Source organism: Falco cherrug, chromosome 5 (genome assembly GCF_023634085.1).
Source record: "Falco cherrug isolate bFalChe1 chromosome 5, bFalChe1.pri, whole genome shotgun sequence".
Lineage (NCBI taxonomy): Eukaryota > Metazoa > Chordata > Aves > Falconiformes > Falconidae > Falco > Falco cherrug.
Genome location: NC_073701.1, coordinates 9392105 through 9413840, shown reverse-complemented (window position 1 = coordinate 9413840; position 21736 = coordinate 9392105). Strand labels below are relative to the sequence as shown.

General features: G+C 40.3%; 1 protein-coding gene across 4 annotated transcripts; it reads right to left on the bottom strand.

The window, feature by feature from the left end:
• Nucleotides 1-2706: 2706 nt before the first annotated feature.
• LOC106631577 (killer cell lectin-like receptor subfamily F member 1) lies at nucleotides 2707-11830 on the bottom strand. Of its 4 annotated transcripts, none has more exons than XM_027815066.2 (6): nucleotides 10843-11830; nucleotides 6725-6823; nucleotides 5222-5365; nucleotides 4482-4633; nucleotides 3428-3543; nucleotides 2707-2975 (listed from the first exon to the last, which is right to left on the bottom strand). In XM_027815066.2, exons 1-6 carry the CDS (start codon nucleotides 10904-10906, stop codon nucleotides 2846-2848), a joined length of 705 nt encoding a protein of 234 aa, XP_027670867.2. In that variant the 5' UTR covers nucleotides 10907-11830; the 3' UTR covers nucleotides 2707-2845. The 4 variants fall into 4 exon arrangements, with proteins under 4 accessions (XP_027670867.2, XP_014141116.2, XP_055566971.1 ...); XM_014285641.3 differs by having other exon boundaries at nucleotides 5222-5353; nucleotides 10843-11813; XM_055710996.1 differs by lacking the exon at nucleotides 6725-6823 and having other exon boundaries at nucleotides 10843-11827.
• Nucleotides 11831-21736: the final 9906 nt, after the last annotated feature.

Sequence of the window (21736 nt, the reverse complement as noted above, 5' to 3'; positions counted from 1 at the left end):
GGTTAAATAGCCCTGAGGATGATGGGAGAGGGTCAAGTGGATGAGGAGCAGTGTGGTCTGGTCTTTGGAGGAAGGCAAAACAGCATGGACAGTAGACTCTGACCGACAGTAAAAGCCTTGTTGCAGCCGGCTAGTTTGTGCTGCAGCAGCTGGTGCCCTGTGTGAGGCTGCCTGAGTTGGACTCTGACTACAACAACTGATGCCCCATGTAGCTGAGACAAGAGGGAGAACCTGTAACCCATAACAGACACTGTGAGAGGTGAGCCGTTGACAACTAATTGATATGGGTGTATTGCAATATTTGTTGTCCATCTTAACTCAAATTGCAACTCTGTCCTGTTGCAAAAAGAGCTCCACAATAAAGAGCCAGCTGAAAGAATGTTTAGTTTCTGAAGTCATCATAAAAACAAAAAGGCCCAGGGATATCGTCAAATGCAGAACAGTAAATCACTATTACACTGGATTCAGAACAGATTAGTAAAATAATGCAGATGATAAGGTTCCCTAAATGATGATAATTGCATTGAAGGGGTAGTTAAACTAAAGAAAAGCCCCATGACTGACATATAAGAATGGTTCTTGAGCAACGAATAGTGATTCAGACTGAGCAGTGAGATAGAGCTTGGCTAGAATTAGCAAAGGGGATCCAGCAAGCAAGAAGGGGAGAGGAGAAGGAGAAAAAAGGGGACCATAACACATTGAAATTAGTCCAGCCTGTAACATTTGCTAACAGTGGGCTGCAGCGGTGGGACTGGAGAGGGAGGGTAGGTGTGAAGCAGTGTGTTGGTAGGAGTGCCCAATGTTGTATGGACCTTGCGTATAGAAAAACAAGGAAAGATAAAAAAAAAGTTGAACAGAACAAGTAAAGCGTTTCAACCCTAAGGGTATGGCTGTTTATATTGTATTTATTTGGTTTAGCTGGTTTTGCTTTCTTTTTTTTTGATGTTGTACATGTCTATATGAAATGGAAAAGATACTGGGTTTTTGTAGTCAGTTCCCATAGCTGAAGTTAACATCAAGACCATTGTATTAATCTACAAATAATGAGGAAAAATGGAACCAGTTGTAAGGTGTATTCATCTCCAATCAAGGGAAACTTTGTTTCTCTCCATGAGGACATACATGCCTCCCATTAATAAGTCATCATGATCACTAATATATGCTGTTTGTATATGCAACATATACATAGATGTGATGCTGTATGTTTATAAAACAAATTAAGTGCTAGAAAAAACAAAGCTTAATCAATTCAGTGTAGAAATAATTACAAGGGTAAATTTTATCTTAGAAGAATGTATGCTATTATGTGTATATTTGCAACACTGGGCCTGGGAAGACTGTGTTTGTATAGTGATATATACAATGCCAGAGATATAAAATGGGCAGGTAGAAAACAGATCATGGTGGGAACCAGAATTTCCTCAATTACAGAGATATAAAAAACTACATACAAGTATGACATGCAACCATGTACCAATTTTATGAAAAAGGTTTTGTTATCAAGGACCTAGCCAAACGAAGTTAGAAATGTTTAACACCATTGTAATGTGTGTGTTGATCAATTGCCCACAAATTATTGTAAATTATCTCATTGTGTATAACTATCTAATAATAGATGTGTAAGCAAATAGTGTCTGCTGAAGGGTGTGATTTTAATTACATCATACCTATAGAAGCAACACACAGCTCACGGGAATCACTGCAATGGTGTGCTACGTTAGGCTCAAAGCCTTTAGGAAATGCCAAGCAATCTTCAACAATTTTCAAACAATCCCCAGAAATGCTGGAGCACTCCACTCTTAACACCCAAAGTCTGACATGAGGTCAGAAGCCACAAAGGGAGAGGTTACTGTACACTAAACACATCACCAAGTGAACCATGTTACTACCACAGTTCAAAATGCACTGGAAGTGCCTCTGAGTCATATTCCTCAACTTGAAGAGTTTGGTTTTATATCCTAGAATCATCATTTTAATCATTATACTGATTTTTCTTAGCTATAAAAATCAAATGTTAAGTGTGTTATGGTTACACATAACAATGAAGCACAGCAGATTACTCAGACCTGTACAAGCTGTCTGGAGGTAAGATCAAACAGAAAACAGCGGATGTCTCAGAGACATCTCAAGGAGTATCCTCAAGACATGAGGGCTGCAACATCCATTTTTTACTTGTAAAAACTGTGTATGAAGTGGACTAACAAAAGGAAGGATAGCCCCATAAATAAGGTTTTGCCATTTCTAGCATGCTAATAGAACAAAGACATCCTATCAGGCCACTAAATCTCGCAACCAAATTGAAGAGGTATTTATTAAGTGCCAAATTCTGTAATACTGAATGACAAATATGAAATCAAACTTTTTTTGGAAAATTCTACATCTTGACTTTCTCTTGTGTGGAGTTATGCTGTCTTCCCATACTGGACCTCCAGTGATGAGATATGCAGGCTCGTTTAAGTGCATAGCACCGATCACAACCTCTTCACCTGAAGTAAGTACCAACAGCAACTTTTTGCCTGCTGTGCCATCTACTTGCCAGGTTGGTTTAAAATATAAACCCTCATTTTACCTGTGGCTTACACAACTCTTGGACTCTATAAGCTACTTAAAATTACTAAGGTTCTTATTTTAATAGCTCTAAGGGGCAATGCATCAGTGTGCACAAGGGCATGTAGATTTTATGCCTTTATAGTGGACAGACACAAGTGAAATTGTCCTGGACTTTAATCACTGCTTCATCAAAATACAGGGCTACAATTTCCCCTTTGTTTTACATCAGATATCCTACCCACTGTAAAGTGGTGTAAACCTTCAAAGACCTTATTCACTTTCACTTTACAACATCTTAGATACTCAGCAGGACAGCACTCTTCTTGCAAATCCACTTGTACAGGGAGTGGCAGTTGTCAGGATGCATTTGCTTCAGTTTATAGGCAGCACATTTATTTTCTTTCTTGTGTTCTCTTATTGTAGAACTGCAGGAGCGAAACAACACACAGATACAAAGATCATTGAAAAAAATTGTTTGCATATACAAAGAATGAAACCACAAGGACTTTTTGTCTTTATACTGCCTTTCTTTTGATTCTCTGACATACAGACAGGTTTTATTTGTTCAGTAAGCTTCACCCTTTCTCTGTTTCCCTACTTGTTATGCAGCTGGAGGTAAAAGCTTACACAGCATAGGTACGTCCTAATAAAATTAGCGCCTTTTCTGAGAGCTGTCAAGGTATTTCACTTTTCAACTGCAGGTATTGAGCAGAATTCTGTACTGAGAAAAATTAGAATGGGCTGAGCTGCCTACCTGGCGTATGGCCCTGATATTTTACTAGTACTTTCTCATGGTCTAATAGTGGAACAGCCTGGGCAGAGCAAGTGCAGAACATGTCACAGAAGCTAACACGGATGCATTCCAGAATGAACCTACCTGTGCCCTGGGCGTTTGGGATCACGGAGCCATACCCATTTTCCTTTTTCCTCATCAAAGTTTAATCCAGTCCAAACAAAGCCAGTGTCTTTATCCTTCAGTTTGCTTAAGAAGTCCTAGAGAGAGGTATGACTTTTGAACTCTGATAATAATGACACTTCATAAAACTCCAGCACCAATAATGTATAGTGGTAATTAATATTTTAAAACCAGCAAGGCTTTTAACCCCAGAGATTCCAGATAATGTTTTCAACAAATCTAAAAGAAAAAAAAAAACCAACCAAACCAAATATATGGAAATTAGTTGTTCAGATACTGAACTACACCCAGTACCATGGCTAGTGATGGTAAGTGTAGCAACCAAGGGGCTAAACTTTGGCTCCTTGCTGGCCCCAGGACCATTCCACTAGTGCATTTGAGATGACTATCAGGCTGATCAGAATTACAGGAGCTGAAGGTATCTCCTCTTTTTTTCCCTCACTACAAAGGAGGTGATCGTTTTGCTGGCTCACCCTCCTGGGTGCTCTAGAAGTGACTGTCTGAACCTGGTCACCTTTTAAGCAAAATCAGAAGCACAGAAGAGAACACTCACAAAAGAAACACACTACAAGTCAGGATTTGGTCCACAGAACTGTTTTTTTCCTGTTACCACAGATGCGGTACTGGTATTTAAAAATTTACAAAGTAGAGAGGAACAGCTCTATCCCCCAATGACAACAGCCTTTATGACAGCTTAGCTCTGTACAGGTTTGATTTGGAGTAAAACATGCAAGGATCCTTCAAATGCCAGCTGGTTCTTGCTGGAGATAATCCCTAGGCATATCATTGCATCTATTTAAATGAAACGTAGGCTATTGGTCTTCTATTTGACACAAGTATTTCTTAACATGCAGAAGCCAATCATCAAAGCACTTTCCATTGACAATGCCTTTTATGAGCATGTCTAGATTAGAAATGGCTTCTAAAAATATACGTGGAAAGCTATACTTTGATATATAGATTCACAAGGTATAAGCAAAAAATATTTAAATCACAGTGTGTCTTACAAGCTTACCATTTCAGTTGCATCCTCTATAATCAGGAGCTCAGATTTTTTTCCCAAGCAATACTTTCTGCTGTTCTCCCAGGTGGCAAGAGTTTTTGAGTAGAAATAACATTTTCCGTAATGCAGCTTCCAGTCAATGGGACAGAGTTCACATCTGGACTCTGTGAACAGAGTTTGGGGTGAAGGGATTTTTGTCACTTTTTTCTTTTACAACTGATATTATTATTATTGGCTCCTGCTTTTTCTTCAGCTTTTGAATAAGAGTGTAAAGAAGCTTTAAACCAGGGGCAGAGCAGAAATTGTAATGGTACAGCTCATTTTAAGAAAGCACATTGTCACTGATTGACACTGGTAGTAAACATAGTCATTCTTTGCTTAAGGACCACTCTGCATCTTTAAAAATTTCAGAACTCTAAGTAATTGTACTAAATATTTTACATAATTGGGGTAAAAGCCATCAATAAAATCCCAGCTCTGCTGAAATCACTGGGAGTAGTACAATTCAATGGCATCCATGGAGAAATAACAAAGGCCTTCAGTACCACTGCTCTGGTTTTATTTTTTGCTTCAACTAATATTTGCAAGGATGGAACTGTAAAATAGATCACTTTATACATCTTTATCAACATAAACATGCTTACTCTGGTATCTAAAGGTCAACTCCTTTGTGCAGGTGTTTATTTTTATATTAATCTTTTCAAAAGCTTCAAACCATTTATGTTACTATGAGCAAGATTTTATTTTCTTACCATTTGCATGCATGCATAAACCTTCCTTTAATGTAGTCAGTAAGCTGTTTTCATTAAGAGCTTCCTCAAAGGTACTGTCACTTTCAGTAAAGTTTCCTCTGGACTCCCACATGCCACTTGATAGCAAGTCACCTGGACAAGAATCTCCAACAATTTAATGTAAACTCACAAGTGAACTGCATAGAAACACCATAGTATTTTTCTGTGTATAAGAATAGGAGCTTGAAGTGGAAATTCAGATTGCTCATTTGCCCTTCCAGCTCTCCTGTAAATGGTAGGTGGAGAACTGAGCATTAATTAATGAGTATACATTAAACAAACAGATGAGGTGACTGACTTCACAAAGACAGTGTAGAATCCATTATCATCATGCTTTTGACAACACAGCATGCAACAGTTGTCTTTCAAATAACATGGTGGTTCCCCTGGTTTTCCAGTTCCTGAAATTTGTTGAGCTTATTTCAGGAAAGAATGGATTGATGTGAGAGAGCAGGACTTGCATCCAGAGAAAAGGAGAATAGGTGACTCTGGAGGATAGTAATTCCCAGAAGTGCTTCTGAACTCTCATTTTCTCTTAATGATTTTGACATACAAAGTGATTTTGATGTCCAGATGGAGACTGGAACATTGGGACTCCCAGGCCAAGATTTTCTAAAGAAAGAAGCTACAACATAGACTCCTTGATCAAGATGCAGATGCTCGTTGATGACAACCTAGAAACTTGTCCAGCTTGCTTGACCAGGGCAACTGCAACCATTTCTCCCTGATCTCTAAGTTTAGATGCTCAGGGAGAACGACACACATCTCTGCTGGTTAGGTAAGCTCTGTACGCCTGTGATCAATACTGGCAGTGACCCCGTGCTTATGCACAAATTCTGTGGACAATGCAAAAGCCACTTCTAGAAATTTAGGGGCACTCGTTTTTACTTCTGTTTAAAGAGGTCTTTTCCAACTATGTGTACTGTCTTCCAGCCTCCTATCTCACCCATCCCTGAAGTCCAGCTCACATTCCCATTGTACACACCAGGGAGGACCGGCTGAGACTTAAAGTAAGCAAAGCAGGGCATCAGGAGGTGAAGACTGGCAGTGAGGATGAGGGAGGCGAAGATAGCAGGGATTCCAGTTGTACCATATACCTGGAGTGAGTTTTGTTTCATTACTACAAAAGTATTTTCAAGCTGGAAGCTGGATGGCTGGATTCTCTGGCTAGAAACCTTGGTGGTTGGTTCAGTTTTGGAAAGGAATAGGAAGAACTCTTGGATTGGGGGGCTGGAAAGTGAGAAAGACTCCAGCCCATTTCGTATGCCCCAAACATGCAACAATTCTGTGAAAGCCGCTGACCTGCTGCAGTGACTCCCACCTTCATGAGAAACACAATAGTAGAAAGCATGAGTGGTCATATCACCTATCAAAATAGCTTCTTTGCAAAACTTGTTTAATGTAAGGATTGATACCTGTTGTTTTCACAGGAATTAAAGCAAAACATTTCACATGGTCACTCACATTGCTGAATTAAGGTGATCACAACTCCCAGAAATACAACATTCAGAAATCCTGAGAGAGCAGCAAAATACCGCAAGCCTGAAGAATTAGAGAGACGTTCTGCAAGAAATAAGAGGGTTTTACAAACACAGCATGAATTTCTACCAAGGGCATAATTCCAGGTTTCTCTAAACACCTTTCAGACAGAACATCCATCACTGTCACTTTGCTGCGTGCTTTGTCACAGTTACTTTTCCCTTTCTGGTTGCGTCCTGCATATATCAAGTGGTTCTTGCTTCTAATGAACTTTCATTTATGAAAACTTTTTTGGTGCTTGAGTTTTCTCATGCTGTCTTCACTGACAGCCAGTTAATTTGAGGTTTTGAGCGGCTACTGAACAGTTTCTGCTTCTTCATAGCAGGGAGACATCACCTGTAGCTACAATGAAGACTGTTAGATGTCACAGCAAGCACCTAAACATTGCTGAAGAAAACCTCACAAACTGGACAAACTGAAGTTTAACAGTTACAAACAAAAAGATGTATATAACATGTAAGAACAAAAATGAGGTTCGAGGGCTATGAGTACCAACACTATCGGTCAAGAAAGGACCAGCAGATTCTCTGAAAATTAAACTCTGTAACTCCAGGACCCACTGATCAGTTTTATCACCTGTACACCAGATGTCAAGTCAAAGGCCTTTAGAAAAGTCCACATTATAATTTGGACAGATTTTTTTTTTTTGGTTGAGTCTTTGATGTTCAGCTAATCCCACCTGGAAAATTACTACAAAATGTTTGAAAAATTAAGTAGCAGTGCTTTAAACAGGGATTCTTTGCAAACTGGATATTTGATTAAGATCAGGGACAAGTGGTACAAAAATTCGTTCCCTTACAAGTGAAAGAAAATGACTTTTAATTAGAATCAGAAAAGCCCAGAAATGCACAGTCAAGGTGAATCTTCCTTCTGAATATTACCCAACAATCTTATAATTTATTCTTATATATAAAAGAATATATATAATATGTATATAACTCCTGCCATACCACTTCCTAGTGAAACTCACTGCTTCTGTTTGCTCACTCACTTTATTTCAGGATTTCCACAAATCTTGCCTTAGAATCACAGAACTATGTAGGCTGGAAGGAATATCATGAGGTCCTTTAGGTCAGACTCCTGCTTAAGGTGAGTGAGGTTACAGGAGGTTTCTCAAGGCTTTGTTCAGCCAGTTTCTAAGTATCTCAAAGGATGGGGATTCCACAGCCTTTCCAGGCTCCTGCCCTAGTGTTTGACCACTGCCACTGTAAGAAAACTTTTCTTGTATCAAATTGTAATTTGCCATGTTTCAATTTGTCACTTTCAACGTGCATCTTTAAGAAGAGTTTGGTTCTGTCTTCTCTATGCTGTCCCATTTGGTAGTTAAAGAGAAAGGCAAAACTCCCTTCAGCCTTCTCAGAGCTGCACAAAGCCAATGTCTCAGCCTCTCCTGTGTCACTTCTTCAGCTCACTCGCTATTTTGGGAGCCCTCCGCTGGACTCATTCCAGCAGATTACCAGCATGCGTTTGGAAGAGCTAGTAATATAGTTAACATAGACTGCCGTACAGCAAAGTCCTTTAAAATAACAAAGGCATAAAAGATGTTCTGTGGTACCTGAAAGGAGTCCTTTGAGCAGGGAGAACAGTTAGAAGTTTCCCAACTATGTGGGAAATCTCATGTTATTTTTTTCTTCCTAGTTTTCTAACATTAGTGTTTGCAGGAAATACTTTGTGAATGTTCTTCTAGAAAGACCAAGGCATAACACACCGTTCTCTTTGTCCAAACTTAACTTCATGGGGGAAAAAAGATTTTACATGCAAACCTTCCATGAGTTAGGGTCCAGGAATAAAGTCAGAAAATAACACAAGGATGACTTTCTGTTTCATGGAAATGGCCATTTTCAGAAGAGAAAAAAGGATGCCAAAATGCTGTACGTTGTAGAGAGCTTGTTCTCAAACTAATAAATAAGATCATGAAGTACCCCGTGGAAGAATCCTTTAAGAGCCATTATGCTTCATATGCTGGTGGCCCAGATCACATGCGAATCAGCTGTTTGAAAATTTCTCTGCTTTTAAACTTGCTTCAAAAATGTAATGCATGGAGCAGTGTTTCAAATCATGGAATGAGTTGAACTTTGTGCTACAGGATAAACTCATTTCCACTAACACTTTCACTTCATGTCTCATTTCTAGCTGTCATCATTTTTGCACAGAGGTAAAACATCTTTTTTCCTCATTTGTCTACTCAATCGTACTTGGCAAATGCTGTATCTGTGACTAGTCATCTTTAAATAAACAGCTAATCCCCAAGTTTTTTATTTCCACCCTATTTAGGTGGCAAATATATGTAAACAGAATGCAGTACTTTTCACTAGCTATGCAAAATACTACGATTAGGCATCTGTGTGCATTTTCCTTCTTCCTTTGGGTGCTAAGCAATGATTTTGACATAAAAAAGGCGATTAAGATATCTGGGGTCTGATCTTAACTCTGCCAAGGCTTGCACAATGGCTAGCCAGCAGGCGAAGGAGTAACAGGGACTTGTTTAAATGCTCAGCCCGGTGCTCAGCTAGCCAGGGTGAGCTCTGGTAGCAGCCATACCGCAGCACTGACTACACAGCATGGGCTAACAGCTCAGCACCTGCCCAGCTCCTCAAGACAGCTCTGCAGCTTGCACCACTGGCAAGATGGGATGGGACTGCAGGGGAGAAGAGGAGCTCTGCGTTGTGCTCTTCCTTTTGTGCTACATGAACTGCCACAGATATTGCACTAGGTTATGCCAACAAGGCATTGCAACTCCAGCAGATATACTTCTGTATTCTGTATGTGTATCATGCTACCACGACTAGCCTGTGCCTGGTCTAAAGCTAGCTCACACCCTGCACTGCAAGCAGAGACCCAGCTTGCAGCCCGCTGTTTGACAAGCTGAACGGAAGCACTGCTCTCCGCAGTCACTTACCCGAAGTCTTTCTGCTGCCCTGTCATGTCGCGCTACCCAGCCATGCAGGTAGATGAAGATAAAGCATTTTAAACCTGGCATTGCCGCTGTGTGCGCTGCGTGTTTGTGGTCCCATACTATTCTATGTGCCACATCTGCTTTGTCTGACTTTCTGCTTCTTTGAAATGGAGATATTCAATTTACTCTATTACAGCTAAGTTTTGTGCATGTTGACAAGCATTTTAAAGACCAGTGAAAGGTCTTAGTTAAATATTAGCTTTTATGATCAGTTTTCTCATTTTTTTTCTCAATTTTGCTGGTTCTGTACCTTTACTGCAGTTGGGAACACACTTTCGGGTAAGTTGTAATAATAGACAAACTGGTGCAATTTACATCAGTAAAACACAACTTATCCTGCCATACTGAGTAACTGAGGTTGGCTTTTACTTTTCTTCTACTCAAAATTGTTCTTACATAAAACTTAGCCAGGACTTCTCAGGAACCAATCATCATAGCTAATTAACTGTTTAGAAACTGGATGTCTAATTTCTCTGAGGACTTGGTATTTACGGTCTGAGAAGCTCTTACTTGGGACACAAAAGAAATAAAGGTTAGCAAAGGTGAGCTCCACCATGTATCTTTGTACTGTCTCCGCTGATGGTCCTGACACTTTTGACAAAATCCCCAGAAGCCATTGAAGATGATTACTGGACAGTAAATTCCTGTCTTACAGTTTTCATTTAAATTATTCTGAAATTATTTTTAGCTGTGATTCCTGAAAACAAAACCAAGCAAAAAAACCCCAACCAACCAAACAAACAAACAAAACCCCAACCCCAGAGAAAACTTCAATGGCTAATGAGCTGAGACCACTGTCAAACTTGCTGCCAGCTACTGCCTCATGTTTTCCTCATACACTTGTCTCCCAGTCTCCGTTTTGTACTGGCACTGTCAGCATGAGTACGCCAAGCCTCCTGGTACTATTAGTACTGCATTTTATCTACTATCCATCATATTTCTCTGTATACTGCCATATATCATTGGCAACTTCCGTAGCACCAGCTAAAATTTTGGCAGACTGGGGTTTTTTTATGATAACTCAAAGATGAGATTTGTTATTTACAGAACCAGTCTGAAGGCTGACCATAAACACTTAAATGCTCACCTGCATTGGGGCTTTTCTTCTTTGTTTTGAAATGAAGTTCTGTGTAACCATCTTCATTCTCCATCTCAAGGGGTTTTTAGCACTTCTTCCTATTTGAATCTAAGTGTCACAGCAGGCTAGGAAATGCTTCAAGTACGCGTGGTAAACAGGAAGGGGACAGTGGATGACCATTTGTGCTTTTAGCTGAAGCCACACAGTAGCAGGACTGTGAGAAGGAACTTAACAGTACAAACTGCACAGAGAAGCAAACTCTTTTTCTCTTCTTTTTCACTTCCTCCATCTCTCTCTGACGAACTCTCCTAACACTGTGTTTTCTCCAATGCAATATCACGGTCCTCACATCCAGTCTTTCAATGCACACACACTCCTGCATGTGAGAGAACAGATTTGAGCCCCTCTAGCCCATTTCACGGGATTGATGGATTTTTCTCATTTACCTTACATTAAAATCAACTGTGTCAACTTCATGTGTTTCTCAAATGCTGGGAACTTCTTGCTTTAGCAAAAGAAGATTGTGTGCCTATGTCTCAGTAAATAGCTGCAAAGGGCATTTAAATACATGTATTGATCCTTGGTTCGGCTTTGTGCCTGTCCGTTTGAGCCACTGTTCATTGATTTGAGCAACATGATGCCTTTCTTTAAATGGAGACTTTTGTGGCATGGAACTACTGATGCAGATCTATTCAAACTTTGCCGTCTGCAACATTCCTGTTGCACTTCAAAAGGACAAGCCTGGGCTTTTTCTGTCAGCAGAGAGTCACTTACTTTTAAAAATACTGTGCAAGGTCTTTTCCAAAAAAATGAAGCTGGGGATTCTAGCAAGTTCTCGGTGATCTTTTAAGTGCTAGTCTGCAATATTTCTTTCTGAAAAATGAAGATTCAGTAGAATGTTGAAGGTTTTTTTCTCTGAAATGGTTATAATGACTTCTGTCTCCTGTCAAATTCACTGGGTTTCACCAAGGCTTTCTTTGGGTCAGGACTTCACCTTTAATGTGTCTGTATAGTGTCTAGTGGTGATACATCATGGGATACATAGACTATCGTGTCATTAGCTGTAGCATGCAATTAAATACCTAGTGTCCTAAACACCTGTTTGGAGGAATATAAACACATCCAGAGCACTATACAGAAATTATTTATTGGTTTCTTAAACAAAACCTCTCTGGTTATTAGGAATGTTCATTTAAGCTTGAAAACCAAAGTGACTTTACCTGGGATTTTATATTGCAGCTAGTACCTGGAAGCCAGGCTCAAGCTGTATGCAGTACAACCACATACAGCAAAAAAAACCTGAACTCCAAGAGAAGTATTTCAAACATAAACATACTACTTGAGGCTGATGGATCAGTATAAAACAAAAGGTGCTGGGTGACCTGATTTTGGCTGGGATAAAGTTGATTTTCTTCTTAGTAGCTGGTACAGTGCTGTGTTTTGGATCTGCTGTGAGAATAATGTTGATAACACTCTGACGTTTTGGTTGTTGCTGAGTAGTGTTTACTCCAAGTCAAGGACTTTTCAGTTTCACATGCTCTGCCAGTGAGCAGGTGGACATGAAGCTGGGAGGGAGCAGAGCCAGGACAGCTGACCTGAACTAGCCAAGGAGATATTCCATACCATAAAACGTCATGCTCAGTGTATAGACTGGGGGGAGCTGGCCAGAGACTGCCCATAGCTGCTCAGGGACTGGCTGGGCATCAGTCAGTGGGTGGTGGGCAGCTGTATTCTGTATCACTTGTGGGTTTTTTTCCTTGGCTTTTATTCTCTCTTTCCCTCTCCTCTTCATTACAGTTATTTGTTGGTGTTGTTATTACTTTATTTTAATTATTAAACTGTTCTTATCTCAGCCCATGGGTTTTACCTTTTTCCAGTTCTCCTCCCCATCCCATTGGGAGTGGAGGGGTGGAGTGAGCAAGGGGCTGAGTGGTACTTAGTTGCTGACTGGGGTTAAACTGCAACAGTGACCAACAATTATATTCTGTTCCTACAAGGTGGTAGTATTTACTATGCAGCATCACAGTGCTTAATAACTCTCCTGTACCTGGTGCAGGCAAACCCTTGCAGTGTTACCAGCTTTCTGAATCGTTTTCTCAGCAGGCACTTGGAAGGCAGAGTTTGAATATGGAGTTTTTAACGCTCTGGACTGATTTACATGCTCTGAGCTACAGCTTTTAAGTTAACCTGGTGCAACAGCTGGTCAAATAAAAGACAACTCCAAACAAGCCTTGCTTCACTTAACACACTTACACTGTTCTGCATCCATCCCCAGAGTGGACACATGGGACTTACAGGACCCACACTGCAGCAGGTTTATCCTGAAGGCCTGCGGCCCACGGAGAACCAGCACTGGGGCAGGGGAACACTGTGAAGAGGAAGAAGCAGCAAAGAGGAGCTGTTACGGACTGACCTCACAGCCCCCCTTCCCCTGCGCTGCTCAAGGTAGTCGTGTGATCAAGGTGCTCAAGGTGATGAGGGTCGTGAAGTCAGGAATAAAACAGTGAAGCTGAGCCTGGGAAGAGGGAGTAGGAGGAAGGTCTTGTTTTGATCTTTTTATCTTCATTTCTCTCTATCCAAATCTATTTTAAATTGGAATAAATAATTAACTTTCCCAAAGTCAAATCTGTTTTGCCCATGGTGGTGGCTGGTAAGTGATCTCTCTGCCTTTACTGTGACCCACCTGCTTTTTTGTCTTATTTTCTCCGTTGTCCTGTGGAGGAGCGGGAATGAGAGAGCGGCTGGGTGGGCATCTGGCAGCCAGCCAAAGTCAACCCACCACAATCATCTTACCAGTCTGTATTATTTTTGATTGATTTTTCTTCTTTCTTGTGTCTATTTGCTAAGCTGCATAAAGCTCTAGCAAATCAAAGGCAGTGGATCCTGTGGTTGTCTCAGGAAGCTCTTCAAAAGATTCACACAAGCTCACCCATGGGAATAATGACAGATACTGATTCCTAGGTGGATTATCCTTCTGCATGAATACAAACCAGTTTTAAAAAGTCATGAGTCTGGTAAATAAACTGCTTGAATGTTATAGTCTTTTGTTTCACTTGTCCTAAATACTCTTTACACTCTCAAATTATTTTTTAAAAGTTTGTAGTAGAAGTGAAAATATATTAGTATATCTACACATGAAGATCACAGAAAGCTCATCCAGGGAAAGGAAAAACAGCATTTCAGGCTAAAAAGAATAACACACCACCACTCACCTCAAATTAAGCGAGTAATCGACGCATCCAGTAATGATACAGCCAATTAAAAGACATACTAAATCCTATGTGGCAGCAAAACTATGTAGCAGCTGCTCTTTGAGCAGCTTTTCTTATTGCAGTGTTTTCAAGGATCTGGGGTTTTGACATCAGTCTACAAAGGATGATGTTATTATTAATCTTGATCTTGTGTACTGCAGCAACACCATCCTGGCACAGAGAGTACCATACAATTGTGTGAAAAGATGGTGATTTTTACCGTGTCAAAGCTTATTAGCTGCTTCTACAAAGATATGCCAAAAAGATGGATACAGAAGGAAAATGGAGGAGCATGGAGTACACAAGAAGGGTAAACTAACAATGCTGTGCCTGATGGGTGGTGATCTCTTAGCTATATTTTAAGTTCTTACTGAGGTTTTAGCTCCACACTAGCAGGGGGTAGCTTTGGGAAAGTACCAGAGGGAAGTCAAGGAGTAAGATATTTACAGGCAGTGTTTCCCAACTGTGGCTGAGGCTGGAGGGAAAAACACAAAGCTGTTTATTAAATAAGTTAGTAAGTTAAGTTAAGCTCAAGGTTGTTCACAGGTTGACAGTAGAACCTGATACTAATGAATGGAAGATTCATTATTCAACTTACAGGAATGAAGGTAAGTGACAGTCACAAGCGTGGAAAAAGTAGAGTGCTGTCTCAACACAAGGATGAAGTGTGTAACTTGGCCCCAAACACCAAGCCAGGGGAGCAGTCCAGGAAAATGTAGGCATGTTTATATTTAAATACAAGTGTCCACATGGAATTTTTTGAGTTACGGGTGTACTTACAGTTAATGTGCATGGTTTTTTACAAGATCACAAACCTAGTTCCACATTTTTTTGCCTGCTCAGAGAACTGGCTTCATCTTTCTTTCATCCTGCTTCTTGCTTCTCAAACAGACCTCACACTGCACATTTTATTTCGGCAGAAAGAAAACTTCAAAGCCACTTACATGCATATATAAAACGCTATATCATTTCCTTTTCTTTTGTGAAGTCCAATATATGCTTCTAACCAAAAACATGAGCTTTTAAACTGAATTCTGGGAAAGGCAAATAGGCATCCTTTCTTGGCAACAGTGTTTTGAATCCAAGTCAAAAACACTTGGGGTTTTTTCTTTATTTTAGAAGTATATTTATATTCCTTTTACTGAGATGATAGATCCAGAGGATGCTGGCAGAGCTAAACAACCAGGCAAAAAAGGCTATGAACAGCAACAAGACAACCTACAGAAAGGTAGGGGTTGAAATGAAGTAGAAAGAGAGGACCATAAATTCTATACATTGAATATGAAAACACAATAAAGCAAAACAAGAAGGAGACTGAGGAGCAGTTCGCAAGAAACATAAAAATAATGAACATCCCCTTCTTCAGGAGCAGGGATCATATGAAAAGGTCTGTAAGGCAATAGACGATCAGCTTATAAAGAAGGGCACACGGGGGGGGGGGGGGGGGGGAAATCAGTGCCTTTTTGCATGCATGTTTGCTGTGGAGGAACTTGGGGAGGTTTCCATACTCGAATCTTCTTCATGGGTGACATGTGAGGGGGTGTCTCAATTCAGAGGGTCAGTGCAAGAGGTTATGAAACAAACTGCAGAATCAATAGACCCAAATGGGTAAGGTCAGATGTTATTCATCCAAGACCTCTAAAAGAATTCAGCAAGCAGACAGCCAAGTGGCTAAGAGTAGTGTGCCACTTGCTTAGGAATTTCCTGGTGTCAGGTGAGTCTAGTTTGTAAAGGTCTCAAAGGAGATCTGGAGTATTTCCCATCAGTAAATTTGATCTTTATACTGGAAAAACCTCACCCAAAACCCCAAACTCAAATAAAGAAATTAATTTGTCGTCATGTGCCTAAATATGTTTACTAGTGAAAGACATTTAGAGGGAAATCATGTCTCACACATCCAAGGTATTCCTTGAAGAGTAATTCTAAACTCCTAAAGTTCATTTACTCTCTGAAAATCTCCATAGCATGAGATTTCAGTGGTGGTCAGTTTTGACTTGAAAAGAGGACACTTCTTCCAATAGTCTAAAACAGCTTCACCATAAAAATAGACATTTTATCAGCTTTCAGTTTTCTGTCTCATATTGTCCATTTGCAAAAGGGTTCAAAACCCACCGCATAAACCATCTTCTAAAATGGAAAATTATAGAGCTGCTCTAATGGTATTTTAGTCTCCACCAGGAAAACAATGAAACAATCTCCCAGTCCAGACCTTTGGCGTTACAATTATACTTTTTGTCTTGAACTACCTTTTTTTGTGCATACACTTGAAGGTACTGACTTTCTGTAAGGCGTTCTTGAATTCACAGCTCTTAATACAGGATATTTATTTTTTTCCTATAATGAAAGGACACGATTTTTTACACATTACCAATTACCTGCTTTCCTTAATGCATTCTACTTGCAAAAGAAGAATCTGATTTTAAAATCCTTTCTTTCTTGCAGGGAAAGTACATATGAAAACAGAATTGAATACTGTCTGTCAGGGCAGAGTATTAATTTAAGCCTTCTTTCCAAATAAAGAGTTGATTAAATTAGTTTGAATTAGTTTGCATAACACTGCAGCTGTTTAATATAGATATTATATTAATTATATTCATTGTATCCATTGTATTAATTATATTAATCTGCTTTTCTTACTAAATGCTGTAACAATCTTCTGAGTCTTCATGGCTTCTTGTCTGCCTTCTCAGCCCTTTCTTTTTCCCTTTATCACACCGTTAAATTTTTTTAACAAAAAAAAAAATGTAAAACACAGCTAGTTTCAAGAGCTACCTAATGCTTTTTCTCAAATTTTCCATGGTTATAGGACTTCCATAAAGAGCAATGGCAGGCTGCAGCCAAGGGGATCAATCTGAAACTGGAGAGACAAATATCAGCCAAGGGAGAGCAAGGACATGAGTTGCGAGACTGCAGCTCCCAGAGAGTGTCTAGAGAGATCAAGCAGATATTTTTTGACATCAAACTGAGCAGCAAACTACTTTGACACTGGGATGCTAATGAATTCTTGATTTGTATCAATGAAACTTCAGCAGTGATGATGAAAAAAATTTTTTCTTCATCAGAATGTTTCTTCTTCATCAGAAGGTTGTGAGCTGATTGAGCTCTACCATTGCAGCTCTTAGCAAAACAGCAATATGCTCAAGGTCAGTGTTGCCATTATATCTAAAAGGATGAGTAAACAAATGGACATGTTGCATAGTATACTAAGAAAAAAAATATATCCTGTTATGTTGCAAATAGGCTTAGGCTGATTAGACTTCATATTCTCAGCAAGATGTCTCTATTTGCTTAGCTTTTTGTATTATCTGAAAATAAATTTTAATGAGGTTTTTATTATTAGGTTTACAGTAGCTCAGAATAGTATTTCTGTGTAATGAGCCAATATATCCAGTCAAAGTTTTTTCAGAAAGAAATTAAGGGAGGATATTTACCTGCACTGTTTATTCAGCATGCAGAACACAGTGTGTAGTTATGTAAAAGTACACTTACACCAAAAAGATCTGCATTAAGACTTTGAGGGCAAGCTTAATTCTAAATTTTGCTATTTTTCATGTGCAAATTTCTCAACACTGGCTAGTATTCTTTTTATACTTTTGTACATTTTCATAGTTTTTTGTAAGAGAAACAAATGCTTCAAGCTCTATCCCTTTCCATACAGCTCCTCCATGAATTTATGAAGATCTTTCCCTGAGTGTTGTCAGCTCTGATCTCTCTGCACGTCAGCCTCTAGTATAGGCAGCCAGTAGAAGTTACATCGGCCTGGAATTAAAATGCTGCTTCATTTATTACCAAAATTACCAAATGACAAATGACAGAATAGAAATGCTCAATCAATGATATTTGGTCACACACTAAAATGTCACTACAACATATTGTCATTTCATTGAAGAAGAAATTTTCCCAGCACAGAAATTCTCAGCAAGCCCAAGGTTTGCTCCTTAACAAGTTTGCTGCATAAAGCTTTATATTTCATTAATTGTCTTATCAAATCAGGGCCTAAGAGATTGATCCTATTCAAAAGTATTCAGAAATATGGCTAACAGAGCTGGTTGGGAACTAAATTTTTTAGAAAGGAAACTTTCCATGGATACTTCCAAAATTACCCTTTTCCCTTTCTAATTCAATTAGCTTTGGTCATTAGCTGAAGTTTCAGACAAGTGTTTTATCTTTTCATATTACTGCCACAAACACAAGCAAGTTCCCCAGCATGCGTGTTACTGTGGTTAACACACAGAATAAAGCTTCACACAGGAATTCACGAGGCCTCTGCTGACGTTTACAGTAATTTTCCATTATAAATATAATTTGTGTATTTGTTTATGGCCTTATAATGTGTGCACCTAGTCTTTGAAATTCAGCAATTATATTAAGAAATACCTGAGGGTGGGTAATAAGTGCTTCTAGATTTGACCAATTCAACTTCAGGAAAATGAAAAGAATGTTTAAAATAAGAATTTCCTTCACAGCACCACTGGCAGTATGCATAAGTTGTCAGTTCTCTGAGAACACATTGCCTATGCTGAATTTATGCCTCACTTAATTGCTTTTGATGGAATCAAATTTGCACCAGGCCTCCTGTAAGACAAAGCCAGTCTCAGTGTTGTCATTTTAATGCTATCATCCTGCACTGCAGGTTTCTTTGAAGAGTAAAGCATTTCTTCTGGTTTTGGCAACAGTTAACACAATGTGCAGATGCACCATTCCTGTGCTTGCACAGAGATCTGAAGCATCGCATCACTGATGGGATGTGACTCCTGGTAAGTTAATCGCTTCCCTGTCCTAAACACTGACTGCAGACTGTTAAGTCTCTGTATTTCTTTCCATCCGGGGAGGTGAGATTCCTAACGTGATTCTGGGGAACTAAGGCCACAGTCTGGTATGCCTCTGTCCTTGATAGTTTTGAAGAAAGGGAGCCTCACACATCACCTGTGATGCTTTGTACAGTTGACAAGCCTACAGAAAAAGAAAGAAGCCTCAGCACCTGAGCAAAGCTTCTTCAGGTCTAGATTTGGACAAAGTGCAAGCAGGATGGATAGATGTTTCTCATATTTTCCTCATCAGACTACACATTTTCTTTGTGACTATGTTGGGAACTAAGAACAGACCCCCTGTGGTAGCTGGGCTGCCAGGATTTGTGAATAGCCTGAAGCCCAAAGCAGACTTGGTGTGTCCACACTGGGCAAGTGAGCTCAGGTCACCTACACTGCCCGGTTCTGCTCTGTGGTAGATTACCTCACGGTCTTTCTGTGGGAAGCATGTTTGAGATGACATTGTCATGTGATAGGAAGGACAGGGAAGACACAAAGGTGCAGCTATGAAAGGGACACTCAGCCCTGGAGCAAGAGGCACAGCTGAGGTTTTTTTTTCTTTTGGAGCAGCTGGTCTTTGCCTTGAGCAAGGAAGCAGCATATCACAGCACTATCAAACCTACCCAGCTGCAACAGGGCTTTTACCATCCCATACCAGGTTAACTTCTCTAAGTAGTTCCCGTGCCTTGCCCCAGCACGGCCACCAATCCCCCACAAAGTTTCAAAAGTTCATCTACTGCCCGTGCTGTTTCTTCATCCTCTTCAGGCCAGTCCACCCTGCTTCTCGCCTCTGCTGCATCCAGATTCTCTCTTCATCCAGTGCTTCTCTTCCAGCCAGCCTCTCCTCATCCAGGCCCCCTTCTTCTCCCAGGGCTCCTCCTTGTCTCTCCTACATTTGGGGCACAGGCTCTTATCCCTCTGCTTCTTTTAGATCTCTCTTTACCCCATGCTCCTCCTCCTTACCCCTCAGAGCTAATTAACTACTTAGCAGGAACCAGCCACAGCTGCACACTATCCACACCAGCCAACCCACCGCCCCTGAAGCCAGCCCACAGCTGTATATTATCAATGTTAATTAACCCAGCTTCATCCCTCTATAATTCCTCTACAGCAGCACAGATAGTAAATTTAAAGCACAGTGCAGGGGAACTGAGGGAAGCTCTGCCACAGTGTTCACTTTGGTGGCCTTCTATAGCTGTATCTCAGACCAGTAGATGTTGGCTTGTATCCTAAACAGTGTGGCAGCAGGACCAGTGCAGTGACAGTCCCCCTGTACTCGGCACTGGTAAGTCTGCAACTCAAATCCTGTGTCCAGTTTTGGGCCCCTCACTGAAAAAGGGATGTTGAGGTGCTGGAGTGTGTCCAGAGACAGGCAACGGAGCTGGTGAAGGGTCTGGAGCACAAGTCTTCCTATGAGGAGCAGCTGAGGGAACTGGGGGTGTTTAGTCTGAGGAAGAGGAGGCTCAGGGGAGACCTTATTGTTCTCTACAACTACCTGAAAGGAGGCTGTAAGCAGGTGGGTGTTGGTCTCTTCTCCCAGATAACAAGCAACAGGACAAAATAAAAAGGTCCTCAAGCTGGGCCAGGGGAGGTTTGGCTTGGATATTAGGAAAAATCTCTTCGCTAAAAGGGTGGTCAAACATTGGAACAGGCTGCCCAGGGATGTGGTGGAATCACCATCCCTGAAGCTACTTAAAAAAACACGTAGATGTGGTGCTTAGAGACATGGTTTAGTGGTGGACTTGGCAGTCCCAGGTTAACGGTTGGACTTCATGATCTCAAAGATCTTTTCCAACCTAAATGGTGCTATGATTCTATTTGGCAATGCTGGGAAGAGGTGGTGATCACAAGCTCTGCTGTCACTTTGAGTAAATCCTTTTGACATCATATTTTGATGTCCTGCCTCCAAGTTCTAGATGCAATAATATTCCGTGAAGTCATTGATGTCTCCCATAAACTACAAAAATGCTACAAAAATCCTGAATCACAAGATTCAAAGTTTCTGGTTACACAACTGGTGGATGCCTTTTGCAATGTTCAGGCTTTATGTCTGAGAAATCTCTTTACATGCCTAAAAGCAGCTATGGTTTTAGCAGATCTGAGTGGTTTGCTATCACTCAGATGCATTGGGAAAATAAACTCATGTAACTCTGAAATGTAATAACATTTACTTTTGTTAACTATTTAAATGGTGCTGCGAACATTGTTACAGTGCAACATGTAATAAAACCACGTTTCTCAAAATTCCACTTCAAAACACATTTCACGTAAATGAAGATCAAAATTCCTGTAAGTAGCATTGACATTGTGCAAAGAAGCAGGAAGCTACCTAGAGATTTTATGATACAGTTCAAAGGACAGTAAAGGTGCTTTAATAGAATGCAGATGCTCTCATACAGTCAGAACAAAAAACAAAAGCAAACAAATTTTGCAAATCTTTCAAATTACTGGTTTCCAGAGCAGCTCTTATCGGGTTACAGATGCTATTGTAGCCTTGTGTTCACAACTTCAGAACTGTTCTTGTCTGCTAGCACTATGATCACGAGCAGATCTGTTCATGTCAGGAAAAAACTGGAGGCTGACACCCTCTTTTTCCATAAACCCCTTACCCTGCCCTTGGCTTGCTTCTGCAACTTCCATCTTCATTTTGCCTTCTGCAAAGCAGCCTGGAGTGATGTGTTATGTTTCCTAAGCAACATCTTGTAAAGCTGTTTTGTCCTGGGAAATAGGTCCACATTTAGCAGCCTTGCTCTTATAGGTGGATGACTTTAAGAAAAACAGCGCAAAAAAAGTCTGAGGAAGCCTTTAGGTGACCTTATTTGAGCTACCAGCAAATACCACTGT